The sequence below is a fragment of the Scleropages formosus genome, chromosome 22 (assembly GCF_900964775.1).
Source record: "Scleropages formosus chromosome 22, fSclFor1.1, whole genome shotgun sequence".
In the NCBI taxonomy this organism is placed as follows: Eukaryota; Metazoa; Chordata; class Actinopteri; order Osteoglossiformes; family Osteoglossidae; genus Scleropages; species Scleropages formosus.
This window is the reverse complement of record NC_041827.1, coordinates 9,344,010-9,365,888: the sequence shown is the minus strand read 5'-3', so window position 1 is coordinate 9,365,888 and position 21,879 is coordinate 9,344,010. Positions and strand designations below refer to the sequence as shown.

General features: G+C 42.3%; 1 protein-coding gene across 1 annotated transcript; it reads left to right on the top strand.

Annotated features, from left to right (window-relative positions):
• Window positions 1-8,848: 8,848 nt before the first annotated feature.
• On the top strand, window positions 8,849-15,626 carry LOC108918437 (nuclear receptor subfamily 4 group A member 1-like). The gene is made up of 7 exons (XM_018725656.2): window positions 8,849-8,997; window positions 11,092-11,891; window positions 12,484-12,613; window positions 12,749-12,912; window positions 13,055-13,257; window positions 13,454-13,632; window positions 13,968-15,626. The coding sequence occupies exons 2-7, from the start codon at window positions 11,094-11,096 to the stop codon at window positions 14,222-14,224; spliced, it is 1,731 nt and encodes a 576-aa protein (XP_018581172.1). The 5' UTR covers window positions 8,849-8,997; window positions 11,092-11,093; the 3' UTR covers window positions 14,225-15,626.
• Window positions 15,627-21,879: the final 6,253 nt, after the last annotated feature.

Genomic DNA, 21,879 nt, shown 5'->3' with positions numbered 1-21,879 from the left:
ATGAACACATCATTTTGACGTGGCTGGCAGAAATGTTCAAGTATATTCATAAAGTAAGAGTATTCATACTCATGTAGTGGCAGGGGTTCTGTTCCTCAGCCGGTGAGCAGCTCGGGTGTTCTGTTTGACATCTCCTTTAACAGGCAGCGTATCAGAATTGAACTCAAAGGATCATACAGTCAGCGATTCACCTGCACAAAAGATCAAATATGAACTGTGAACCACTAATCGCCCTACCCACACCCTGTGAACAGCCAGTGTTTGCCTTCATTTTTGACCAGCAGGAAGAGCAAGAATTTTATCTTAAATGTTTTTAGTTTTGGTCATTAAGCTCTGACTTCATTGAAAGTGGCCAAAAACATGGTTTTGTGTCATTTTATCTCAACAGGGTGCAGATTTTTTTAAAGTTCCTAGTTGTCCTCAACAAGAAATAAGGAGCTAAATGAAGACAAGTTCAAAACATACCTTCTTGATTCAGCATTTTTGGAGAAAAAGGGGTAGTGTTTTTTCTGCCAGTTTGGCTCATTCATTGATGATTATTTTCAAAAATTCTTGCTCCCCTTGTGTGTTGGGCTCAATTCAGTCATTTATCTAATTAAGGACATGATTATTCCATTTAGTGACACTTTCATATACTAAAGAAAGAATCCAAACATCTATAGGAATTGATTCAAACTTAAGGTACATTTACAACACAAAACTTAAATTGTCATCCTGTACCTGCAGTTCTTACATTTCCCTCCAGAGGGCATCAGAGGCCCATATGCCCAAACACGTGCAGTTTCAAGGCCGAGAAGCTACAGACCAATAAAGGAAAGTAATTAATCTCTTTCTTACATAACTTACTCAAATACAGAGACAAAGTGATTAGTCTTTCTGTAAGCCAAACAAAATATCCTAACATTTGTGTTTAAATCATTAATACAAGGGATAGGCATTTATATCTCTGATTGAATTACTTGGACTGTATGTACCAGTATGAGTTAAATTTGTCTTCAAGAATAATAATAAATAAACTTGGTAAATGTAAATGTGTCACTGTAGGAGCCGTAGGGTTGTGGGTATGGCTATGTGCATTGATAATAGCGGAACCCAACAGATGACCTGAAATGACCTTTCAGATCTGTAATTGCTGTCCATCTGCAGGAATTAGTGGGAAACTCATGACTTAGATTGTCTTCAGAAGTTTGTTTAGTCTCTCAGACATCCATATTGCTACACAAGCTGTCTGTGCTGAGGAAAACCATGGAACACAAACTGACTCGTATTTTCTTGTGTCGGTGAGATGGCTGTGTTTATCTTCTCTGCATTGTGCAGAGCAGCACTTCTGGAAGGCTGGTGGCTGCTGAGCTTCGTGTGAAACTAGTCAGTAACATGCTCCTTTAAGCATGTCATAACCTCATAATAAGAAATTAATAAATGACAATGACAAGAGTGCAGAAAATGGGTAAAACTCTGTCATTTGAAAACAACCTTTGACAAAAATACATCAAGATTTCATCGAGATTTGACAACTTCAGAAGAAACAATGCTACCATATATTCTAATGGAACCCTGGCACAAAACCCCAGTTTATAATGAGCTTTTTGCCAAGAACACTGTCCTCACAAGTTCTCTGTCTCAATTTTCCAAATACGAATGGGCCTGATTTTTGTACTGGAAAATGAGCCGGGCCTTTTGCCAGGGGACATTGCGCCCAGCACAGGGAAAGGCCCCTGCAATGCAAGCTGCCGGCTCATGTGCTGTACCCTGGCACAGTGACACAGAGCAGCTTCCAGCAAAACCCCCACCCTGTACATATAAGCTTGCATTTTGGGGACTGAGTTTCACTTCTTATTTTGCTGTTACTTGGATAAGCATGCACGCCACTGCTCACAGGAATCATTATCTTTGAAAAAAAGTGTTTACTTTCTGCCAAAAAATAAAAGTATTGCAAAGTCATTATAATACTAACAGTTCTTTTAAACTACATGATGAAGCAGAATCGTCCAATGCAATCAATGTACCTTGGATGAAATATTACAATAATTTTGATGGCCCAAAATATGTGTCAAGGCAGAAGATTTTTGGGGAAAGAATATGTGAGTGCACTGAATAAACAAACATATTCTTTCATCAGTGTCCTAAACCTTTTTATTTTTACATCGATTGTGCATTTTGGGACATTGTTCACTGTTTATTGTGGAGTGCTTCACTGCCTCCTGACACACATTAACCCCCAGATAGTTATTACCCACATTAAGTGTTCGTTTTGGTTTTTTATAATGTATTGGAAATACACATTTGGGCCATTTGGAATAAAACACCTCAAGCTTGTAAACTCATCACAGTAACTTACTGGTGTCATCTAAGCAATTAGCAGAGAGACTTTTTAGCAAAATGTTTAAACATAAAACTGCACTGTATGAGCATGGGGGTGTGGTGGTGCAGTGTGTTTGGCCTGGTTCTGCTCTCTGGCAGGTCTGGCAGGTGTGGGGTTTGAGTCCTGCTTGGGGTGCCCTGTGACAGACTGGCATCCCATCCTGGGTGTGTTCCCATGCCCTGCACTGCCAGGCCAGACCCCACTTGGGACAAGCAGTTCCAGCCAATGTGTGTGTGTGTGTGAACATGGAGTAGGCTATATTTGTTTGCATATGCACACCTTAGTTTTTTTCATTTTTATAGTGAAGTTGGCAGAGAAATGAGGGCTGGGTAACGTTGGCCTAAGGTCTAAATAACAGGAATCCAGAAGAGCCAACTTTACAGACATGCCTTTACTTGATGACGAGACTCTTTCTCATCACTCCTCATCTGCGCAGGACGCAGAGCCGCGCGTGTTGAAATATCAGTTTGCTGCTTTGCATAAACCCTTGACCTCACTTCTACTGTGTCACGGAGCGAGAGAATGATTGCGTCGCCCATCACACTCGACGTAAAGTGGAGTAAAAGGAACTAAAGCGCAATCGCTTTGGTTCTGCGCCAGATTCCGAAACGGGTGCGTTGCGCGCGCCCGCGCACGCGCACGCGCACAGAGGAAGAGCCCTTTCGGAACGACGACGGGATTGTTCCTGAGCGGGATTCCCGTCGCGCGCCGCGCGCCGCGTGCTGCTCATTCATCTAGTCAAACACGGGCTATGTGAAATATTTCCTCTCGGCGTCATTCCTCCGCGCTTCAAAGGCCCGAGGAACAGTCGCACTGTATACAAACGTGCGTTTAAAAATTACATGCGTAACTTCATTTACTGACTAGAATCAGCGGCTCGTGATTAAATTAGAAAATGGTTAGTAATAAAATGTTTAGATTTACAGTGAAAAGGCGGGCCTGAGAGTGTGTACAGTGATTGATACTGTAGTGTAGCAGCAGAATTGTTTACTGCGGCTTTCGAAATATGCATTTAGTTGTCATTCATTGTGTCAACTGGAGTCGAAAGATGGGCGGCACGGTGGCACAGCGAGTAGCGCTGCTGTCTCTCGACGCCTGGGCGGTGCGAGAGGATGTGGCTTCTTGTGTGGAGTCTGCATGTTCTCCCCGTGTCTGCGTGGGTTTCCTCCCACGGTCCAAAGACACGCTGGCTGTTCAGGTTCCCCCAGTGTGTGAGTGACACAGAGAGGGTGTGTTTCACTGGTGTATGGATGAGTGACCCAGTGTAAGTAGTGTATCTAGCAGTGTAAGTCACCGCGGTGAATAAGGTGTGTGGGCTGGTAACACTGCATAGAGTTCACTGGAAGTCGCTTTGGAGAAAAGCATCTGCTGAATAAAGTAACGTAAATGTACGTTCGTTAAAGGGATTGCCCCTCATCGTGTACGTGAAACGCCGAGTCCTGAATGAAAACGTTTTACTTAAGTTTTTCTAAATGCAGTGAAAGGAGTGCACCTTATATAATTCATCGTCTTTGCTTTTGTCGCCAGACCACATCTACAACGGCTCATTCTCTGAGAGGAGTTATTTTTAGGAGCTGCCTTTCTCCGTCCGTGTTCGCTGGCTTCCCCGAAGCACGGCCTCGCTCTCGACCCGGGATTCCGCCTACGTCAATGGGGACCTCGATTTACGTCATCGGAGAGACGCGCCCCCGGTGATGCGCGCGAGGCAGGCATCCGAGCGCTTTCGTCGCGAGGGCAAGAGAGCTGCGCGTCGGAAGCGACCAAGTGACCGAACTGGAAAAACGGCGAGCTCCGGTGCCGTATCGTATCGTGTTACAGAGAAAGCGGAGAAGAGAAAGCTCTGTGTTGTGACTCGACTGGTTCTCCTCTGTGTATCGCCTCGAAAAATGACCTCGAGTTGGATGAGAGCTTTTAATAAAAGAACTGGACCGTTTTCTAGTCCTGGAATTGGCCGTAAGAGGAGAACTAAGAGAAACGAATTACAGGGGCTGCGACTGGGAATTCCTAGTAAGCAATTTCACTTGATGCAGAGGTGAAAAACACACACAGGCAAGTAGAAGGCTGTCGTTCATCATCCTCTTTCATTAGGCGACAAGTTGCTCTCCGTTCTCCATCTTTCACACTCATTTACTGACCTGCTTTGGGGCCCATTATGTGTGTGTTTTCCATACCGTACTCCAAAGAGACTCTTAGTTTCACCCTTGTGTTCAAGTGGCTGTTTTGCTGGAGCAGTTGAGGATAACTGCTTTCAGGTAGTGGGACTGACTGAAACGTGTAGGTTTCTGCTTCATGTGTTTAATTCTGTTGAGTTCCATGCTGCGATTGCCAGTGCAAAAAACTGGAGATGGTGATGCAGTCGGACTTGGGCTTATTACAGCTGCAGGACCACAAAACCAAACAACATTCCGTGCTTTTGCACATCATCAGTACCAGGTTCCTCACAATAAGGGAAGCAAATTATTTTCATCATCTAACTAAAAATATGCCCATGTGTTAATAAATGCTTATTTAATGCCAAGTGAAGAAGTAAATCTATAAATAATATAACCTTTAATGCCACTGTAATAACTCAATTGAGTTTGCTCAATAGATGCCTGCAGATCCAAGGAAAGTGAGGTGACAGGTTGAAGAACTGGCAATGTCTAATTTTTGCTTATTACAAATGGATAAAGTTGTGATACATCTGCAGCATTTTGTAATCTGGTGTTAGATCTACAGAAAAGGCAAGAAAATACACCAGATTTAGCTTGCCCTGAAGGGTCAGATGTGTTAGTCACATTATACGCTCAGAGAATGAAGAGATTCCTCATATATCACAAATGCTTGAGTGGTGTACATGGAGTCATAAGTCTGGAGAACTTTAAAAGCATGCATTACACCACCTGACATCAACTTTTTTCACCCTCACGCTATGGTAGTGCCGAAATGAATCCAACTATTATTCTTTTCACTAATCTAAACATTGATTTTTAATTTGCACATTTTTGCAACTTTGGGAGAAACATTTTTCCAACACTATTAAATGGAAAATAATAAGGCTGTATAAACACAAAGACTGTACCAGGGCAGCACTATTATTATAGATACATGTTGAATAAAGGGCTTTTCTCACTCATCTTTACATCATCTGTGTTTCAAAACAAAGTAAAACTATAAAGAGTAGACATAAATTTTGTTCTTGGTTGAGTGTAAGTTGTCTGAATAAACTATCATGTTTACTCTAGCTAGTATGATTTCCCTCACTGTTGCATTTTGTCTTTATAGTAGTATTAAACATTACCCTGGGTTTCCTGGTTCTTCACTTTCATTTTTAATTACACACACACACATCATCCGAAACTGCTTGTCCCATATGGGGTCACGGGGAGCCGGAGCCTAACCCGGCAACACGGGGAAAAATTTTTTAATTACTTCAGATTGATTCTTTTAAAACATTTACTTGAACACCATTTAGAAATAAAAGGCGGTAAATTGTACTGAGCAAATGGGCCATCAGTCAGTTACTCTGGCACACGGATAATTGAAGGAGAGTCATGTTCACCATCCCTTGTAACAACATCCTCTTGAGAGTGTGTGTCAGTATGGAGAGGGAGCACTTAGTAAGTAGGAGACCTTTGACCACGAGGAAAAAGCACACTGAGGAAATGGGGACGCATTACATCCGCCCAGTAGCAGGTGTCAATGACACATTTCGTGGAAACCTGCACTTCCCTCAATGAAGACCCTGTTCACAGGCAGGTTCTTAGAAGAAGAATGTCTCTTACAAATCTCCTATTTAAAGAATCAGCAAAATCCTCTCTGAGACTTATAAGCAGCAGTATGTTCCACAGTGCTTAAGAAAGCGGACTTGTGACCGAAACATTAAACGAGTATTGTACTTTCACTGGGTTTGCATATTTCAGTTGCACAAGTATATCAAAGTGCTATTCCATTTTGAAAGTCTTCAGTTCTAAATAAACTTGTCACATGTCTAAAATACACGTTTGCACATGTTCAATATGCAGTATACTGGCAATATGTTGGTATATATATGCATTAATATTGTATTTCTGTTGGTATAACCCAGTATAAAACTATTTAAAATAGGACAATTATTACCGATTTCAAACAGCACAAACCATTATCATTTTAACTATTTAGATTACATATTAATGCTATATGCATTAATATATAAAACACACACACACACATTTTCTGAGCCGCTTGTCCCATACGGGTCGCGGGGAACCGAAGCCTAACCCGGCAACACAGGGCATAAGGCCGGAGGGGGAGGGGACACACACCCAGGACAGGATGCCAGTCCGTCGCAAGGCACCCCAAGTAGGACTTGAACCCCAGACCCACCGGAGAGCAGAACCTGGTCCAACCCACTGCGCCACTGCGCCCCCCCTATATAAAACATAATTTGCATAATTCAATGATACAATTGTAACATGACAATCGTAACACATCAAATAATACATATGCAAATTGCAATTAAGTGGGTATCTGTGTATTTAGCGATTCTTCTGAAAATCTGTCAACTTGCAGCAGTAATAAAAGTCTGTTTTTTTGAGTGCATTACCTAAAAATCCAGAAGAAGGGTGGAGAACTGGAGACTGGTGTTGTGCAAATGGACAGCTTTATGTTTCCAGTAAAGAGGTCAAGCACCAGGGTGCACAGCTGCAGCACACTTGAAAGAGCCAAGTGTTTCCCTGTTGACAGCTCAGTGTGGACAGTGCCCTTACTGGTTGTGTGTGGATAACACCAATCCCAGTGGACATGGATGCCTTATCACATCTTCTGACCTCTACACATCAAGTAAGGGGGTCCTTGAAGATGAGCATCTGACCAGCTCATCACTTAACCCCGACATCGTGAAATCCACTGCTGTTATAAATGTCTTTAAGGAATCCAGCTAGCATTTCTTCTTTCACAAACTAGCATATTATTTAAATGATCTAAAGTGTTCCTTGGAGAACACAGTAAGGCTTCAGAGCAATTACTTTTTTGGTTCTGGTATAGTGGATAATGACAGTGCCACTAGTGGCTGGTACTCTGTTTTCATTACTGCTGAGAGATGTGTGTCCACAGGTGATCTTGGTAGTCTTTGCTAACAGTGAGCCACTCCAACAAGCCCTGGACTATTTATGGTTTTATCAAACAGTTTTAAATGCTTTGAAATCAGTCTTCAATTTTGCCATAAATGACAGTTTCCTCTTGGAAATCTGGTGAGTGTAAGAGAAGTGCTACTGAAATTTGAAGATATGGCATTTCACCTCTTTTAATACCAGATTTTATTGCTTTTGACACAATTTCGCGTTTAGAAATGAAACTGATTAAAACATTGTAAGATATTGTAACATGTAACATGAAACAACAGCTCTGTTGTCCCGTGACACACACTGTAGGCCCACACGCACGCGAAAGGGGGAGGAGGGAGCCCGGGCATCGGCCCCGCCCTTCTTGCGTCATCCCTCCCCTGTGGCACCTCGCGGCAGGCGGGCAGCTTCGGCAAGCCTGCTTGTTCACACGTGTCGGATTACAGCAAACTGAAAAAGTAAAAGCAGGGGCTCTTGTTAGGCACAGCGACAAGTTTAAAACCGTATTTCTCAAGTGTACCAGTTTTGGTACATTGTTGTCGCTTTCAGCGCTTTCGCCGGGAACCGCTGCGCAGGGTTGACAGGGGGCGTGTCCCTCCAGTGTTCGAGGAAGCCCAATGTGCTCCTCCAATTTTCGTGTAGAACTCCATTGCGAACTGATAACACTTCTGGTGCCTTCAAAACTGGACAAGCTGTTACGCCGCTACACTAGCCTGATCAAATTTTGTCGACGAAGAATCAAAGGAAAAATTGTTAAAATACCTCCCGTGTTCTGTTGCAGCAGCAGCTGTGTTGTTCGCGGTGAAGTGATTTACAGTGAAGCTCTGAATCCAATTCATACTGTATTCCACGGACAATTATATTGCTGTTTAACTTCGTCGCTGCAAGAGTAATGCACCTGCACCTTTATTTATTTGACTTTAAAACATTTCATCCGATTTCGATATCGCAGTTCTGCAGCGCAAATGTAGCAGTTTTCTAAGAAATATTTTCTAAAAAGTTATTGCTCTTTACGGGCGGAATTATACTGTATTTACATACATACTGTATTTCTGTGCTAGAAATCTTGCTAATAAAATATAAAAGTATTTCTAACACTAAATTATTAATTCGACATATAGGCATTTTAATTAGCTTTTAGCTATTTATGTCATTCCTCTATTTTTAGTCCATTCAAAACTGTAATAGCTCCACACTTGAAGTCTTCTAGTTCAGGCGCTAATTTTAGATCACACAATCCGCCGGTTTTTGCGTCAATGGAATCCCGTGCGTGCGTCAGTCTTTAGGACGTCCCTCATGTGTACGATGCCATTGGCTAAGGGCCGGAAAGTTACCCGCCTTCTTACCATATAAGGCGAAAGACACGCCTTCTGAAGAACTCCTTCTGACGTAACGGCACAATAAAATTGACTGTAAAAGAAACACCGAAGCAGTTCAGCTGGGATCTGCTCAGTCGTTTGAGCGATGAGGAATAAGATGTTTTAGGCAAACATTTACAAAGTGGACTGCAAAGACATTTCTTCAAATCCTGATTAAAGAGACGGAGAAAAGCAGGTGAGTGTCCGTCCGTGCCTTTCGTGTAGCGAACGTGACCGTTAAGCTGCTGTTGTAGGCGGTGCGCTGTGTGTTCGAGCACCTGCTGAAAGAAAGGGGTGTGTTGACAGCCCGATTCAGATTACGGTAAGGCAAGGAGTACTTGTTTTAAGCCTTTGGGTATGTCTTTTTAGTGTTTTAAAGGTTCTGCCATGCGTTTCTTATATTAGTTGGTCTTATTGATTTTGGTATTTTATTTTAAATTTTATTGTTTGCATGGCGGGGGTGCGGTGGCGCAGTGGGTTGGACCACAGTCCTGCTCTCCGGTGGGTCTGGGGTTCGAGTCCTGCTTGGGGTGCCTTGCGACGGACTGGCATCCCGTCCTGGGTGTGTCCCCTCCCCCTCCGGCCTTACGCCCTGTGTTGCCGGGTTGGCTCCGGTTCCCCGCGACCCTGTATGGGACAAGCGGTTCTGAAAATGTGTGTGTGTGTGTGTGTGTGTGTGTGTGTGTTTGCATGGCAGTTTTTAGGATTAATTTATTTATTGAATAAAGATTTTAATTATCGGAAATGTTGAATGGTGAAATTTGTTCCTGTCGAGTGGGACAGTGTGTGGAGCCAGACACCCTTGGGTGGGTTGGTGATCCATTCTGATCCGAAGCAAAAAAAAGAAAAGGAGCACTTAGTTACTGTTACTCACTGGTCTGTCAGTGTTTTTGCTGTGATAACTAAGTGGAAATGCACATTACTTGTGTATATATATTACTCTTAGTAGGTATGAGGGCTCTCAGTTGTGCGTCTCAGAGTTTCAAATTGAGACCCGTAGGCTAGCATACAATAAGCAAATTGTTAGGATGTACCCAGAAGTCTTTGGAAATTAAAAAGAAAGGACACTGCTGATGGGGTGGGGGGGCGCAGTGGATTGGACCGGGTCCTGCTCTCTGGTGGGTTTGGGGTTCGAGTCCCGGTTGGGGTGCCTTGCGACGGACTGGCGTCCCATCCTGGTTGTGTCCCCTTCCCCTCCAGCCTTTTGCCCTGTGTTGCCGGGTTAGGCTCCGGTTCCCCGCGACCCCGTATAGGACAAGCGGTTCAGACAGTTTGTGTGTGTGTGTGCTGATGGGGTAGAATATCCTTTAGACCAGATTTTCACAGATGCGAGTGTTAATTCCTAATTCTATTAGCCAAAGACATCTAAAAAAAATGGTGCTTCATCTGATTTTTCTTCTTAAAATATTTGTTCCACTGGAAACTGTACAGCGTAATTCATACTGATTAGATTTTGTGTGGGTGTGTCTCAAACATAACTACATCTTTTCCAAATAGAAACAATAAATACCTTCAACATGTGTTTCTTGCCATCCTCACTGTATCTGGCATTCAGCCATTCTTTGAAACTCAACACCTTGCTGCTTTAGTGCTATCGGTTTTCTGGACGGATGGTGATGTTCATAACTGTGATGCATTCAAAGCATTAAAAGCTGGTAAGGCTGTATCCTATGTCAAAACTGTCTTCTGTCAGACAGACTGCTTTCTAAGGTTTCTGAGTCTGGACGAAGTTTGGCGGTGGCGGTAGGAATATATGAAGGTGAAGGCTGAAGTGGCACATGAAACACTGTGCCACCAGCCTGTAATTGCTGACTGAAATGTTTTACAGGGACATTATTGGGGGGGCTACCCCTGTGCAACAAGATCTTTACTACAGAGTCTGTGTTCTGGTGCATCTTCCATTATGGGCTAGCAGGTGTTGCAGTGGTAATGGGCATGGATTTACAATCTGAGATTTGCTGTTTGAAGTCCCACTCCCTGATACTGGTTTAGTACCGTGTAGCAAGGAACTTACCTTGAATTGCCCCAGTAAGAACGTATAAATGGGTCAGACACAGTGAGTCATTCATACACGATCAACACCGAATGACACTGACACAATAGACTAGGACTGGTGGTGATATTTTACTCAGATTAAAGTACACATAATTAAAGATAACAGGGTTTGATTAAGGCTGACAAGGTTTTCTGAATGATTTCTCTGTTACCGGATATTTTTTCTAATTCGTTTATGTTGTCATATTATCTAAAGCCATGATTGTTTTTTTTTTTTTTTTTTTTTTCCATGCAGAAATGCCCTGTGTTCAAACCCAGTATGCAACTGTGCCGTACGAGAACAACTGCTACAACTCAGAATTCCTGAGCTCAGACCTCACCACCAAGTTGGCCATGGACTTAAGCAGCCAGCAGGATCACATGTCGAGCCCATCCTTACCCAGCATTAACACTTTGATGGGCAGCTACACAGGAGAATTTGATGCTTACTCATGCCCGATTTCGACTTCAACAACACCCACATCCATTGACTTCAGCTCTGGTCAGGAGTCCCCCTTCAAGTTAGATGATTTTCAGGTGTATGGGTGTTATCCAGGCTCCTTTGCCCTGAGTTACCTTGATGAAGCACTGTCATCCTGTGGTTCTGACTACTACAGCAGTCCCATCTCTGCAGCTTCACCTTCAGCCCATGGCTTTCAAACCCAGCCTGTATCTGCCTGGGAGCCACCTTACAGTCCCTACTCCCCAGCACCTGGATGCTGGGTAGCTGACAAGGCAGCCGCAACCCAACCACCGTCCTTCTTCACATTTTCTCCTCCAGGAGAACAGCAGTCTCTTCTAGGACAGCAACCTTCTCACCTGATGGAGCAGGAGCTTTTTGTACAGCCCCAACAGCATTCTTCCCCATTACACCTTAATTCCCTTGTACTTGACCCGGGTACCCTGGATAGCCCAGTGCAGGCAGAGAGGCACATCTCATCTCCCAAAGGTCGAAGCCCTACAGCAAATGAGAGCTGTTGTGCTGTATGTGGGGACAATGCCTCTTGCCAACACTATGGAGTACGCACTTGTGAAGGATGCAAAGGGTTCTTCAAGGTGAGGTTCATCTTCAGATGGTCTTTGAAGGGCAGGAATGCTTTCAAAAATTACAAAATAATGGAAAAAATTACAATGCAGTTGGTATTTGTGACACAATTATGCATGAAAGTCATTTTCAGCACAATAAACTGAGTACAAATTATTCTCAGATATATTTGACATTTTTGTTGACAGATGGTTTTAAGAGGTATTAAACAAATCTAAAATCACAAAAACTCATATCTGCAATATACATGGTAAAAAAAAATATAAACAAATATAGACCTATTTCCTCTTAAAGATTGCAGGCATTCTTTGTCCAGTACAAACTGTAATAAGATCCCAGCAATCATATGTGGGCGTAAAGACTTGGCCAACTAGATTTATTCATTTATTTTTAGCGTATGGAATCATCTATTCAGGATATTTTGCTAAATTTTTGCTTTAAAATTGTACAGGAAAAACTCATTTTATTTAGCAATATTTCCTTGGTTTGTTTCACTTTCTTCTTGGACTCATAATTTTGTTTGTACAAGTAATAAACCAGATATCTCACTAATATGAAATGTACAACTGCAGTATAGTAATGATCTTTTTCTGTGTCTTGCAGCGGACAGTACAGAAAAATGCAAAGTATGTGTGCCTAGCCAACAAAGACTGCCTTGTCGACAAACGACGGCGAAATAGGTGCCAGTTTTGTCGCTTCCAGAAGTGCTTGGCCGTTGGGATGGTCAAAGAAGGTAAAGCCAGGGTATACTAATTTATTTTAACCCACCAAGGTATATATGTTTGGTAACGAGTGATTGAAACAGCAAAGGAAAGATATTTAATGCCTTCCTCCTCTTTTTTTTTTTTTTTTTTTTTTCCCCCTGCAGTTGTGCGAACGGACAGCTTGAAAGGTCGGAGGGGTCGATTGCCCTCCAAGCCCAAGAATGTCCAAGACTCTGCATCCACAGCTACTCCAGCCAACATAATTGCCTCACTTGTGAAAGCACACATGGACTCTAATCCAGCAGCTAGCAAGCTGGATTACTCCAAGGTAGAGATCTAAGCTTGCCTGTCCTTAGGATGGTTGCAGAGGCAATCAGCCCATAGTTAACTGAGTTTTGAATGTTTTACGAGAAAATGTAAAAGAGCGAGTCAAGCATGCCAGTTAATGTGACATATCTGTTTTTTTCCAGTACCAGGAGACAGTGACCAGTCTCTCAGAGAAGGAGGATGCCAGTGATATTCAGCAGTTTTATGACCTGCTGACCGACTCCATGAAAGTGATCCAGAGGTGGGCAGAAAGCATTCCTGGATTTACAGCCTTCTGCCCTGAGGACCAGGAACTGCTCCTTGAGTCTGCTTTTATGGAGCTCTTCATCCTCCGTGTGGCATACAGGTGTGACTTTCAATAACTGTTCTCTAAAGAAAACAAATAGAAATTGTATTTACTTTTCCCGGGAGTACTATAATTGTTCATTTGGTAGCAGAATTGTCACTCTAACCTGCTTCTAAAATATAAGATTACAACCATGATGTCTATGAATTTCCAGTTTGGTTTAATAATAATCTTAGTATTTGCCTGTCCGCTTCAGGTCAAGCCCAGGAACTGAAAAGCTCATCTTCTGTAATGGGTTAGTCCTTCATCGCACGCAATGTGTTCGGGGGTTCGGTGACTGGATTGATTCCATCATGGATTTCTCACATACCTTACACCGCATGAAACTCGACGTCTCTTCCTTCGCATGCCTTGCCGCTCTAGTCATCATTACAGGTTAGTCAATGTACCTTTGAGGCTTGGAAATACACTCCAAGTTAACAAGTTTCACATCTGTAAAGAACATATGTAGTCAGCAAAACACTTATCTCTATCTATCCTCTTTCATTGCTTCACTTGTGGCCACCAGCTTGTTTAGTTACAGCTCTATTTTTCACAAACTTTTAAACTGATAGTTCTGTTAATATTTTTGCTTAACACTGCCAACACTGACCACAAATACCCATGAATGGTTTTCATATGTGTGATGGTTTTGAAATGTGGCATGTTTTTAAAACCTGTTGCCCAGAGACTTACTGTATATCCCCCCTTTCTCTACCTGCTCCATTCAGATCGCCATGGCCTGAAGGAGCCAAAGCGTGTGGAGGAGTTTCAGAACCACCTGATTGCCTGTCTCAGAGATCATGTTGCCAACAGCATCACGGACTCCAACCGACCCAACTACATGTCCTGGCTGTTGGGGAGGTTGCCAGAGTTGCGGACACTGTGTACCCAGGGTCACCAGCGTATTTTCTATCTTAAGCTGGAGGACCTCGTTCCTCCACCTCCTATCGTAGAGAAAATCTTTATGGATACCTTGCCTTTCTGAGTGGGAAGATTTAGACAAAGTGGGAGTTATACCTGATGGTGCCGAGGAAAGATTGTGGGGAAAAAAGTGACTTGCAAGCAGATATCCAGTTCCTTCAGGATTGTGTTTCTGGAGAACAGATCCTTCTGCTTTGCCTCTCAAGCTCTGACAAGAGTTTTGCTCAACTGTTCCTTGCTCCCAAATGAAGACCACTTCAAAAAAAACTTTTCTATAAACAACCTTTCGGTTGTAAAACAAAGTTTTACTTTATTACAATGTCTGTAAATCAGTGACATAAAGACTGTTTTCTTCAGAGAATCATTTATGAAGAGACGAAAAAAGGCCAGAACAATTGGGATACCATTCCTCTTTGTTTTTTACAAATTTATTTTTTGGGGTGTATTTATGGCTATGCAAAAGCTGTAATCATCTGCACACACAATGATGTATTGGAGAAAGAGAAGAGGTCCATGTCTCCAATTGAAGGCAGTATTAACATAACTGAGTTGGAAAGCCAGTGGATTTGGAAGCCTTAGCTTTTGTTACAAGTGTAATGACACCCTAAAAATTTGTGCAGCATGTTTTAGACTTTGGCAGTAGTTAAGTGGTCAGACATGAGCTTCCGCGAATCATTGCTCATGTGAATATGGCAAATTTCGGATGTGCTCCGAAGGCAATATTTATCACAATGCTACATGCATTACAAAGGCCTTGGACCAAAAAGTGAGCTTTGTTGGGATATTGTTTTATTCAGTGAATAAGGTATCGAATACAGGATTCAATTTGAACACCTTACTGACATTTTTAGTCTTGTACTATACCATCTTAAGGGTAGTATTTCTGGTGTTGAATTTATAATATCTGTATAACAACCATGTCCCAGTGCCTTAGAGTGAGCTCTAACATGCTGTTGAGTAACAAGACTCATCAAAAAAGGCTTTTTTGGTAATACTTCTGATGACTGGATGGAAAATCTTGGTTGCTTTTTAAATTTCCAGTAGTTTTTACTTGGTATTGACTTCTATTTTTCTGTCCATGATAGTATTGATATACTGTATAAACAAAATTGGCAGAACTACTGTTAATAACAATGTTGCCTTATGAATACTATACCCTTCATTTGAGAATTGTGTTTTTTTTTTTTTTTTTTTTTTTTTTCTTAATTTTTAAAAATACCTTAAGTGACTTTATGGAGTTATAGCTGACATATGTCACAAAGAAGATGAGCAGCTATGTGTGCCTCCTAACCACCATGGTGTTTTGAATGATGCTTCCTTTTCTATATGTTTATGATGTGTGTCTGTATGCAAGTAGCAGAAATACTTTATATTTCTCTTGGCTTTATTAGTTTCATGGTTATGTGATATATATTCAGAAGGAAAGGTATTTAATATTAAATTTTTGTAAATGATTGTATAAAAGATCTGTCTTTATTCTTCTCAGTTCCAAACACCGAACATCACATAAAATGAAGGTGAATTTTTTCCACATGCACTGTGATGTGAGAAATGACAAACATTTCCATGACCGTGAAAAAATAACACAAAGGGAGTATAATTCTTTGCAATATAATCATCTGCACAGGCTTTTAGAAGTGAGGTTACAACCCAGTAGGAATTTGCCAGGTAGCTGGTCTACGAGTCTCCGTGGGTAGAGGGGCTGCCAAATGTATACAATTAAAGTGCCATTACATATGAACATTAGATTTTTGTTCTTCTGTTTAAAAACAAGCACTAGCTCTATTGATGTGTTTTGTGGATAAAGGATTTAACATTAATATAAAAGTTCTCTACTTTTCTGTTCACTCAGCAGCTGGTTGAACATTATTGCACATAAGAGACAAGAATCCTGAGCTAGAGTACATCTTACTCAGTAACACTGAGATGAAACATTGCCAGGTTTAGACACATACAGCACTCAGCCGCGTCCAGGTCAATGAGTTTGACTGTTCCTTCAGGCATTCCAAATGTAGTACTATACATGTTAAGGCTAACTGGTGCTGGTCAGGAAAAGTGGGTCTTAACTAGGTAATGAAGACTGGGAGATGTTGAGTAGAAAGTCAGTTGAAGTAACAAGAATTACTTCAGCTCTTTCAGTGTGCCGTGTCACACTAGGTGTTAATACATGCACAGTACACCCATTAGTTCTCAGTGATCTCCTGCACATCTGAGCTGAGCAGTATTGCAAACCACATGGGCATCAACCCCCGGCCACCTGTCTGTATGATGGCAGACAGAGTTGAACAGAGAGGGGACAGAATGGGATGCGGACGCTTAGCGTCGTGGGGTCCTCTACGTTTTTATATGTCCGTTTTCAATGTCAGTTTTCAATCATGCAGATGATTCTGATATTCTTCATTCTGAGATGCATTCCTGATCTCAGAAGGCATTGTCTTCTTGTGAATTTATCGTTACCTCCAGTTAAAGAAGACCCAGAGCTGCAGATATTGTTTCTTTCTGAAAAGGGAGTCTACCTGTTGGCGTTCGCCAAGGGAGGCCGTTGCCATTACATGAGTTCTGCTGTCCATATTGTGTTCTGTGAGGTATCATGCTTCAAAAATGTCTAATGTTGAAGTCGTCTGTGGTACCCGGACCAAGTGTTATCAGTCTCATTGCAGACCCAGGTGCTTCTACTGCAACAGTAACCTGGTGCGTCTTCCTCTCTCAACTCCACCATCGTGTTTCAGTTTCAGTGTGGCCCTCTGGAACTGCCAGTGTTCTGTGAAGACTGCTGACTTCATCCTGGTCTATGCCTCCCACCCCTCGCTGAGCCTCATGACCCTGACTTCTGCAGCCCTCTCCACCAATTACTCCTTTTCTCACATCCCTCATCCCTCTAGCAGAGGTGGAGGTACTGGCCTGCTCATCTCATCTCTCCTCTGTAGGAATAGTTGACGCTCTCTCTGCACCTTCCTGATCTGCCCTCCTTAGAATTCCATGCTGCCCCAACCACACTCTTAGGGGTTGTTCTCTGTCACCCCCCTGACCCTCCTTCCTGCCTCCTGGATGACCTGGATATCTTTTTGAGTTTACTCTCAGGGGACAACACTCCACTGATCCTCCTGGGTGACTTCAACTTGCATGTCAAGGACATTCACACAACCAGCCTTCTGTCACTCTTACAGTCCTTTGACCTCTGTATGGCTGCAGTCATTTTGACCTCATCTTTACAAGAAGCTGCACCTTTCCTGTTCTCTCCATTGCACCACTTCATGTTTCTCACCATTTCTTCCTCTCTTTCAGCCCTCCATCACCATTACTAACCATATTCTGCCTTAACTTAAACTCACTCCTGGCCTCCTCCCTCTCCTCTTCTGTACTGATCTCCCTTCCACCCTCTGGTCTAAGCGGTGACATCAAAACAAACTGACTGTACCTTGAGAATCAAGTGTCTGCATCTACGTCTCTCTTTCTCTTGGTGAAATGCACTTTTCACTGAGCAGTACCACACTTTGCATAAAAGTATCTGCTGAAAAATCCGTTGTAAAATCCCTGTAAGAAGAGAAACAACTTGTGAGAGGAGAAAATCATGTATTTCTTTCCTTAACTGACACAGCTGTCTTCTATTCTTATGATATCACAAATCAGTGCTCCCATCATCAGGCAGTTTAGCGTTCTTGCACATGCAAACGTGTCAGCAGACAGAGCAGTCTGTGCACATGTAGCGCATGTGGTGCTATTTTTTAGCTGTTCATTGCACTTTCCACATCACCATGACACAAGATGCAGGGGTCACACAGGTGCATAGAACATGCTGCTTCACTGCGTCACTGTCAACCAGATTCTCCATCTGGAGCCTTGGTGCACCGTTCTTCCGATGCTGGATGCTAGGAGTCAGGTGGTGTCAAGTAGCAAGACAAGGGTTTGAGGATCGCACACTCTGCCCAGAATGTGGACGTCATAGGTCTTAACCAGATTTGTCAGTGTTGTGGCCACTGAATTCTGTTTTGTGTGGAAATGACCAGGTATAAGCCAAAATAAATAAAATGAGCGAAGCATTCACAGACCAGTTATGTATGTAAATGCAGTTTTATTAGCGTTTCATTCTTGAATCTGAGTGTGTCTGGAAATTTACACACACACATATTGTCTGAAACCACTTATTCCCAGCAGGGTTGCCGCAAGCTGGAGCCTTACCCGGCAACATAGGGCGCAGGGCTGGAGGGGGAGGGGACACACCCAGGACGGGACGTCGGTCTGTCGCAGGGCACCCGAAGCAGGACTCGAACCCCAGACCCACCGGAGAGCAGGACCCGGCCAAACCTGCCACGCCACCGCACCCCTCCGTGTGGAAATTACTCATGGCAAATATGTCTCATATACTGTATATGCCCAGCACATTTGACACCTATTAATGCACATAGACACAAGGAAACAAACACATTTAATTTAACACTTGGCATAATGGAAAAGTTTTTTGTTTTATAACATCTTTTAATGTCTAACCTTTATACTTTTCAACCAGAACACAGGCTTGCAGCTGGCAGGATCACCCCCACCAACAGACTCCAGGCAGATGGCCCTGTGTGTGGTTGTGTCAGTGAAGCACCCTCAGGTGCACGACCTTTATCAAGACTGCAAACCAAGAACATCCTGAGTTGCTGCGGCTGGAGATGCACGTGTGGTATTTCCCCTCTTCCCCTTCTCTACCCTCCCCCTGAAAGAGCAGCTTCTCCATTCTGTTTTGTTTGTTTGCTCTTAAAAGGTATATAAAACAAGTAAAGCTGAGACTCCTATTATCAGTCCAAAGTGGAGAAAAGCTCAGCTTATCACAGCAAAGCCATGACCAGGAAAGTGTGTGAGGGATGCCTGAGGAAAGCACCCTCTCCCAGTGGAGTAAAGTAATGCACTCTGCATGGGGGTCAGCAGCTGTTGTTTGTTGATGGACCATGTTGGAAATAACAGAGTGGTGCTTCTCAAACTCTAGGGAGCCATGTGCTGCAGGATGGCTGAGGAGTCATCCACTGTGGCCCAACAGTCTACAGGCTCCGCTCTTTGAATTTCCCTGAACCTGCCATGAAGATTGTTCATTTTTGGATGCCACGGATTATATATCCTATATACCTGTCGCCCGCCGGGGGTGCGGTGGCGCAGTGGGTTGGCCCGCAGTCCTGCTCTCCGGTGGGTCTGGGGTTCGAGTCCCACTTGGGGTACCTTGCGACGGACTGGTGTCCCGTCCTGGGTGTGTCCCCTCCCCTTCCGGCCTTCCGCCCTGTGTTGCCGGGTAGGCTCCGGTTCCCCGCGACCCTGTATGGGACAAGCGATTCTGAAAATGTGTGTGTGTGTGTGTGTGTGTGTGTGTGTGTGTGTGTACCTGTCGCCCATGTGTGTTTGTGTACATGAGTAGAAGCAGAAATCTTAAATTCAGGAACTTACTAAACAAGACATGAGCATATAAAACGCGTTCATTATGCTCTCACGACAAGACCCGAAAATTTGCACATTTTATTTTATTCATAAAATATATAGTTGTTACATGACATAAATGACATTCATAGAACATACTGCTCGCAAAAGAACTGAATGAAGAGATGCATCGCTGTTTGGCTCTGCCGAAGCTGTAGCTGCGTGTAATTGTTTGATGCTGTTGCACACATAGAGGGGAGTATGGAAACCCGAAGGCGGGTATTTTTAGCTCACCATTGTCAGGCACTGGAAACGTCTGTAACCCAATCGTGCCCCTGAGCTTCAGCTATAAATAACATAGCGTGTAGATGGCATCAAGCACACCTAATGTATATTCCGTTTTTGGTATTTCATCATTGTAAATATATGAATACAAGAAAGGACTTTATCTCATTTGATCGCATTTGTTATTCTTACAAAATTGCAAAGCATTTCTTAATTTATGGAAAAAAAATGTCATTTTAAGAAGTATTTTGAAATGTTTTGCATGACAGATAAATATTTTTCCATAGGTCACAAATTTTAAAAAAATCATTTGCATTTAATCAAATCACATTTCATAGCATTGCATACCCAGACAGTTAAAGCAAACATAATCATAATCTGTTATTTTTGCAGAAAACCAAAAAAGATGCGCTTTTAAATGAGTTTTAAAGACTCATAACCAAAGCTTACAGTATTGCTAATAAAAGAGCAAGGCATTCACAGTTTTGTAGATTAAATGAAAAGTAAATTTTCACAAACAAATACATTTTATACACTATATGATTTTAAATTATTTATTAATTTATTTCAATTATTTAAACTCGTGTATTTCTTGCAGATTCACAAAAGAGTCAATTTATGTTGTAAAGGGGAGATGGAAAGGATTATTGGATAGGTGGATTTAAGATGCGAGCAAGTATTCATGGAGCAAAGTGTGTCCTGGGTTTGCAGTCAAGTAATGCAATGATTACACTTTTTACTGCATCTACAGTTACCTCAGGTGAGGTAACTGTAGATGCAGTAAAAATTGTAATCATTCCCTTGCCCATTCCCATTGATGAAGAGCTAAAATAAAGTCCCCACAGATTTGACAATAAGCTCTAAGCTCCTAAAGATTGTGCAGCTGAGAAAATACAGTGTCCATGCCAACTTGTAAAACACAGAGGACTGTAATATCTAATTTATTATCTTCAAAGCGATGGCGTTACCAGTTACAAGCAATCAACTCATCCACATGTCTCACCCTGTGTTGGAAACGTTAGGCTTTGAAAATATGAATGCTACAGTCATAAAACCAAAGTGACAGGGAGGCTTGGGTTTCACTTGCAGATGACAAGTCCTGGCTCAGGACCCAAAAATGGCCCACAGTAAATCCTCTGAGGGTATGGACCTCAGAAGGAAGGTCACAAGGAACATATCCTGCACATCTTCTACACTGGCTGGAAAACATAAAACATTTTGTGCCTCTGAACTGAATGACATTGATATTAACAGCCAATTTTATTTTTCTTTATTTCATCTATAAGGAGTAGATAGCCCTATTTGGTCCAAAGAAATTCTCACTGTCATTTCAAGTCTTCACTGGAATTTGTGAATTTAAACTATATATGTCATCACTATATATTTAAATTATATCTATCCCTCAAAGGTGGAAAACACATGAAAACAGCTGAAAATTTTTCAAGGTGACAAAAAATAATATTTCCCCTGGAAAGCAAAAACACAACTAATTTGACAGTAAACACATACTTTTGTCTTCTGTGATTTTGACAAGTATTCAACATAGAGAACAACCTACAAATTTCTCAAGTGTTTGAGGGACATGGTGCACATCAACACAAGATCAGCTCTACATGTCTCCATTTTTTACAAAAATCACTGGTTGTAAAAACACTGTTGACTCTTTTTGAACATTTCGTCTTTAGAGAGCATATAAAGGATGCCACTGCCACATTGTGCATGACATCTTAACATAGTGAACTTAATTGACTGCATAGGAACGCTACATCTCCACTGCACTTGTATTTCAGCACAGGAAGTACTCAGCTATTTTGAGACCAGTGTCCCATCCAAACCTGTCATCCAGATACACACCCTAAGCACTCTCTGCTTTACTCCCACTACTCAGCAAATGTGTAAAATAAGACACCCTCGAGACATTCATGACAGCTAGATTCATGGTAAGCAATCAAAAGATGTCACACAAAATCATTATGTAATGTGTATATTTCAGTGCTGCACACTTTATTGCATATATTACTAAGGTGTCCATTTAGACATGTCTGT

Coding starts and splice junctions, on each gene's coding strand:
- LOC108918437 (XM_018725656.2), top strand. CDS start 11,094: ATGCCCTGTGTTCAAACCCAGTATGCAACTGTGCCGTACGAGAACAAC. Junction 12,614..12,748: donor CGTTGGGATGGTCAAAGAAG/GTAAAGCCAGGG, acceptor TTCCCCCTGCAG/TTGTGCGAACGGACAGCTTG. Junction 12,913..13,054: donor GCAAGCTGGATTACTCCAAG/GTAGAGATCTAA, acceptor GTTTTTTTCCAG/TACCAGGAGACAGTGACCAG.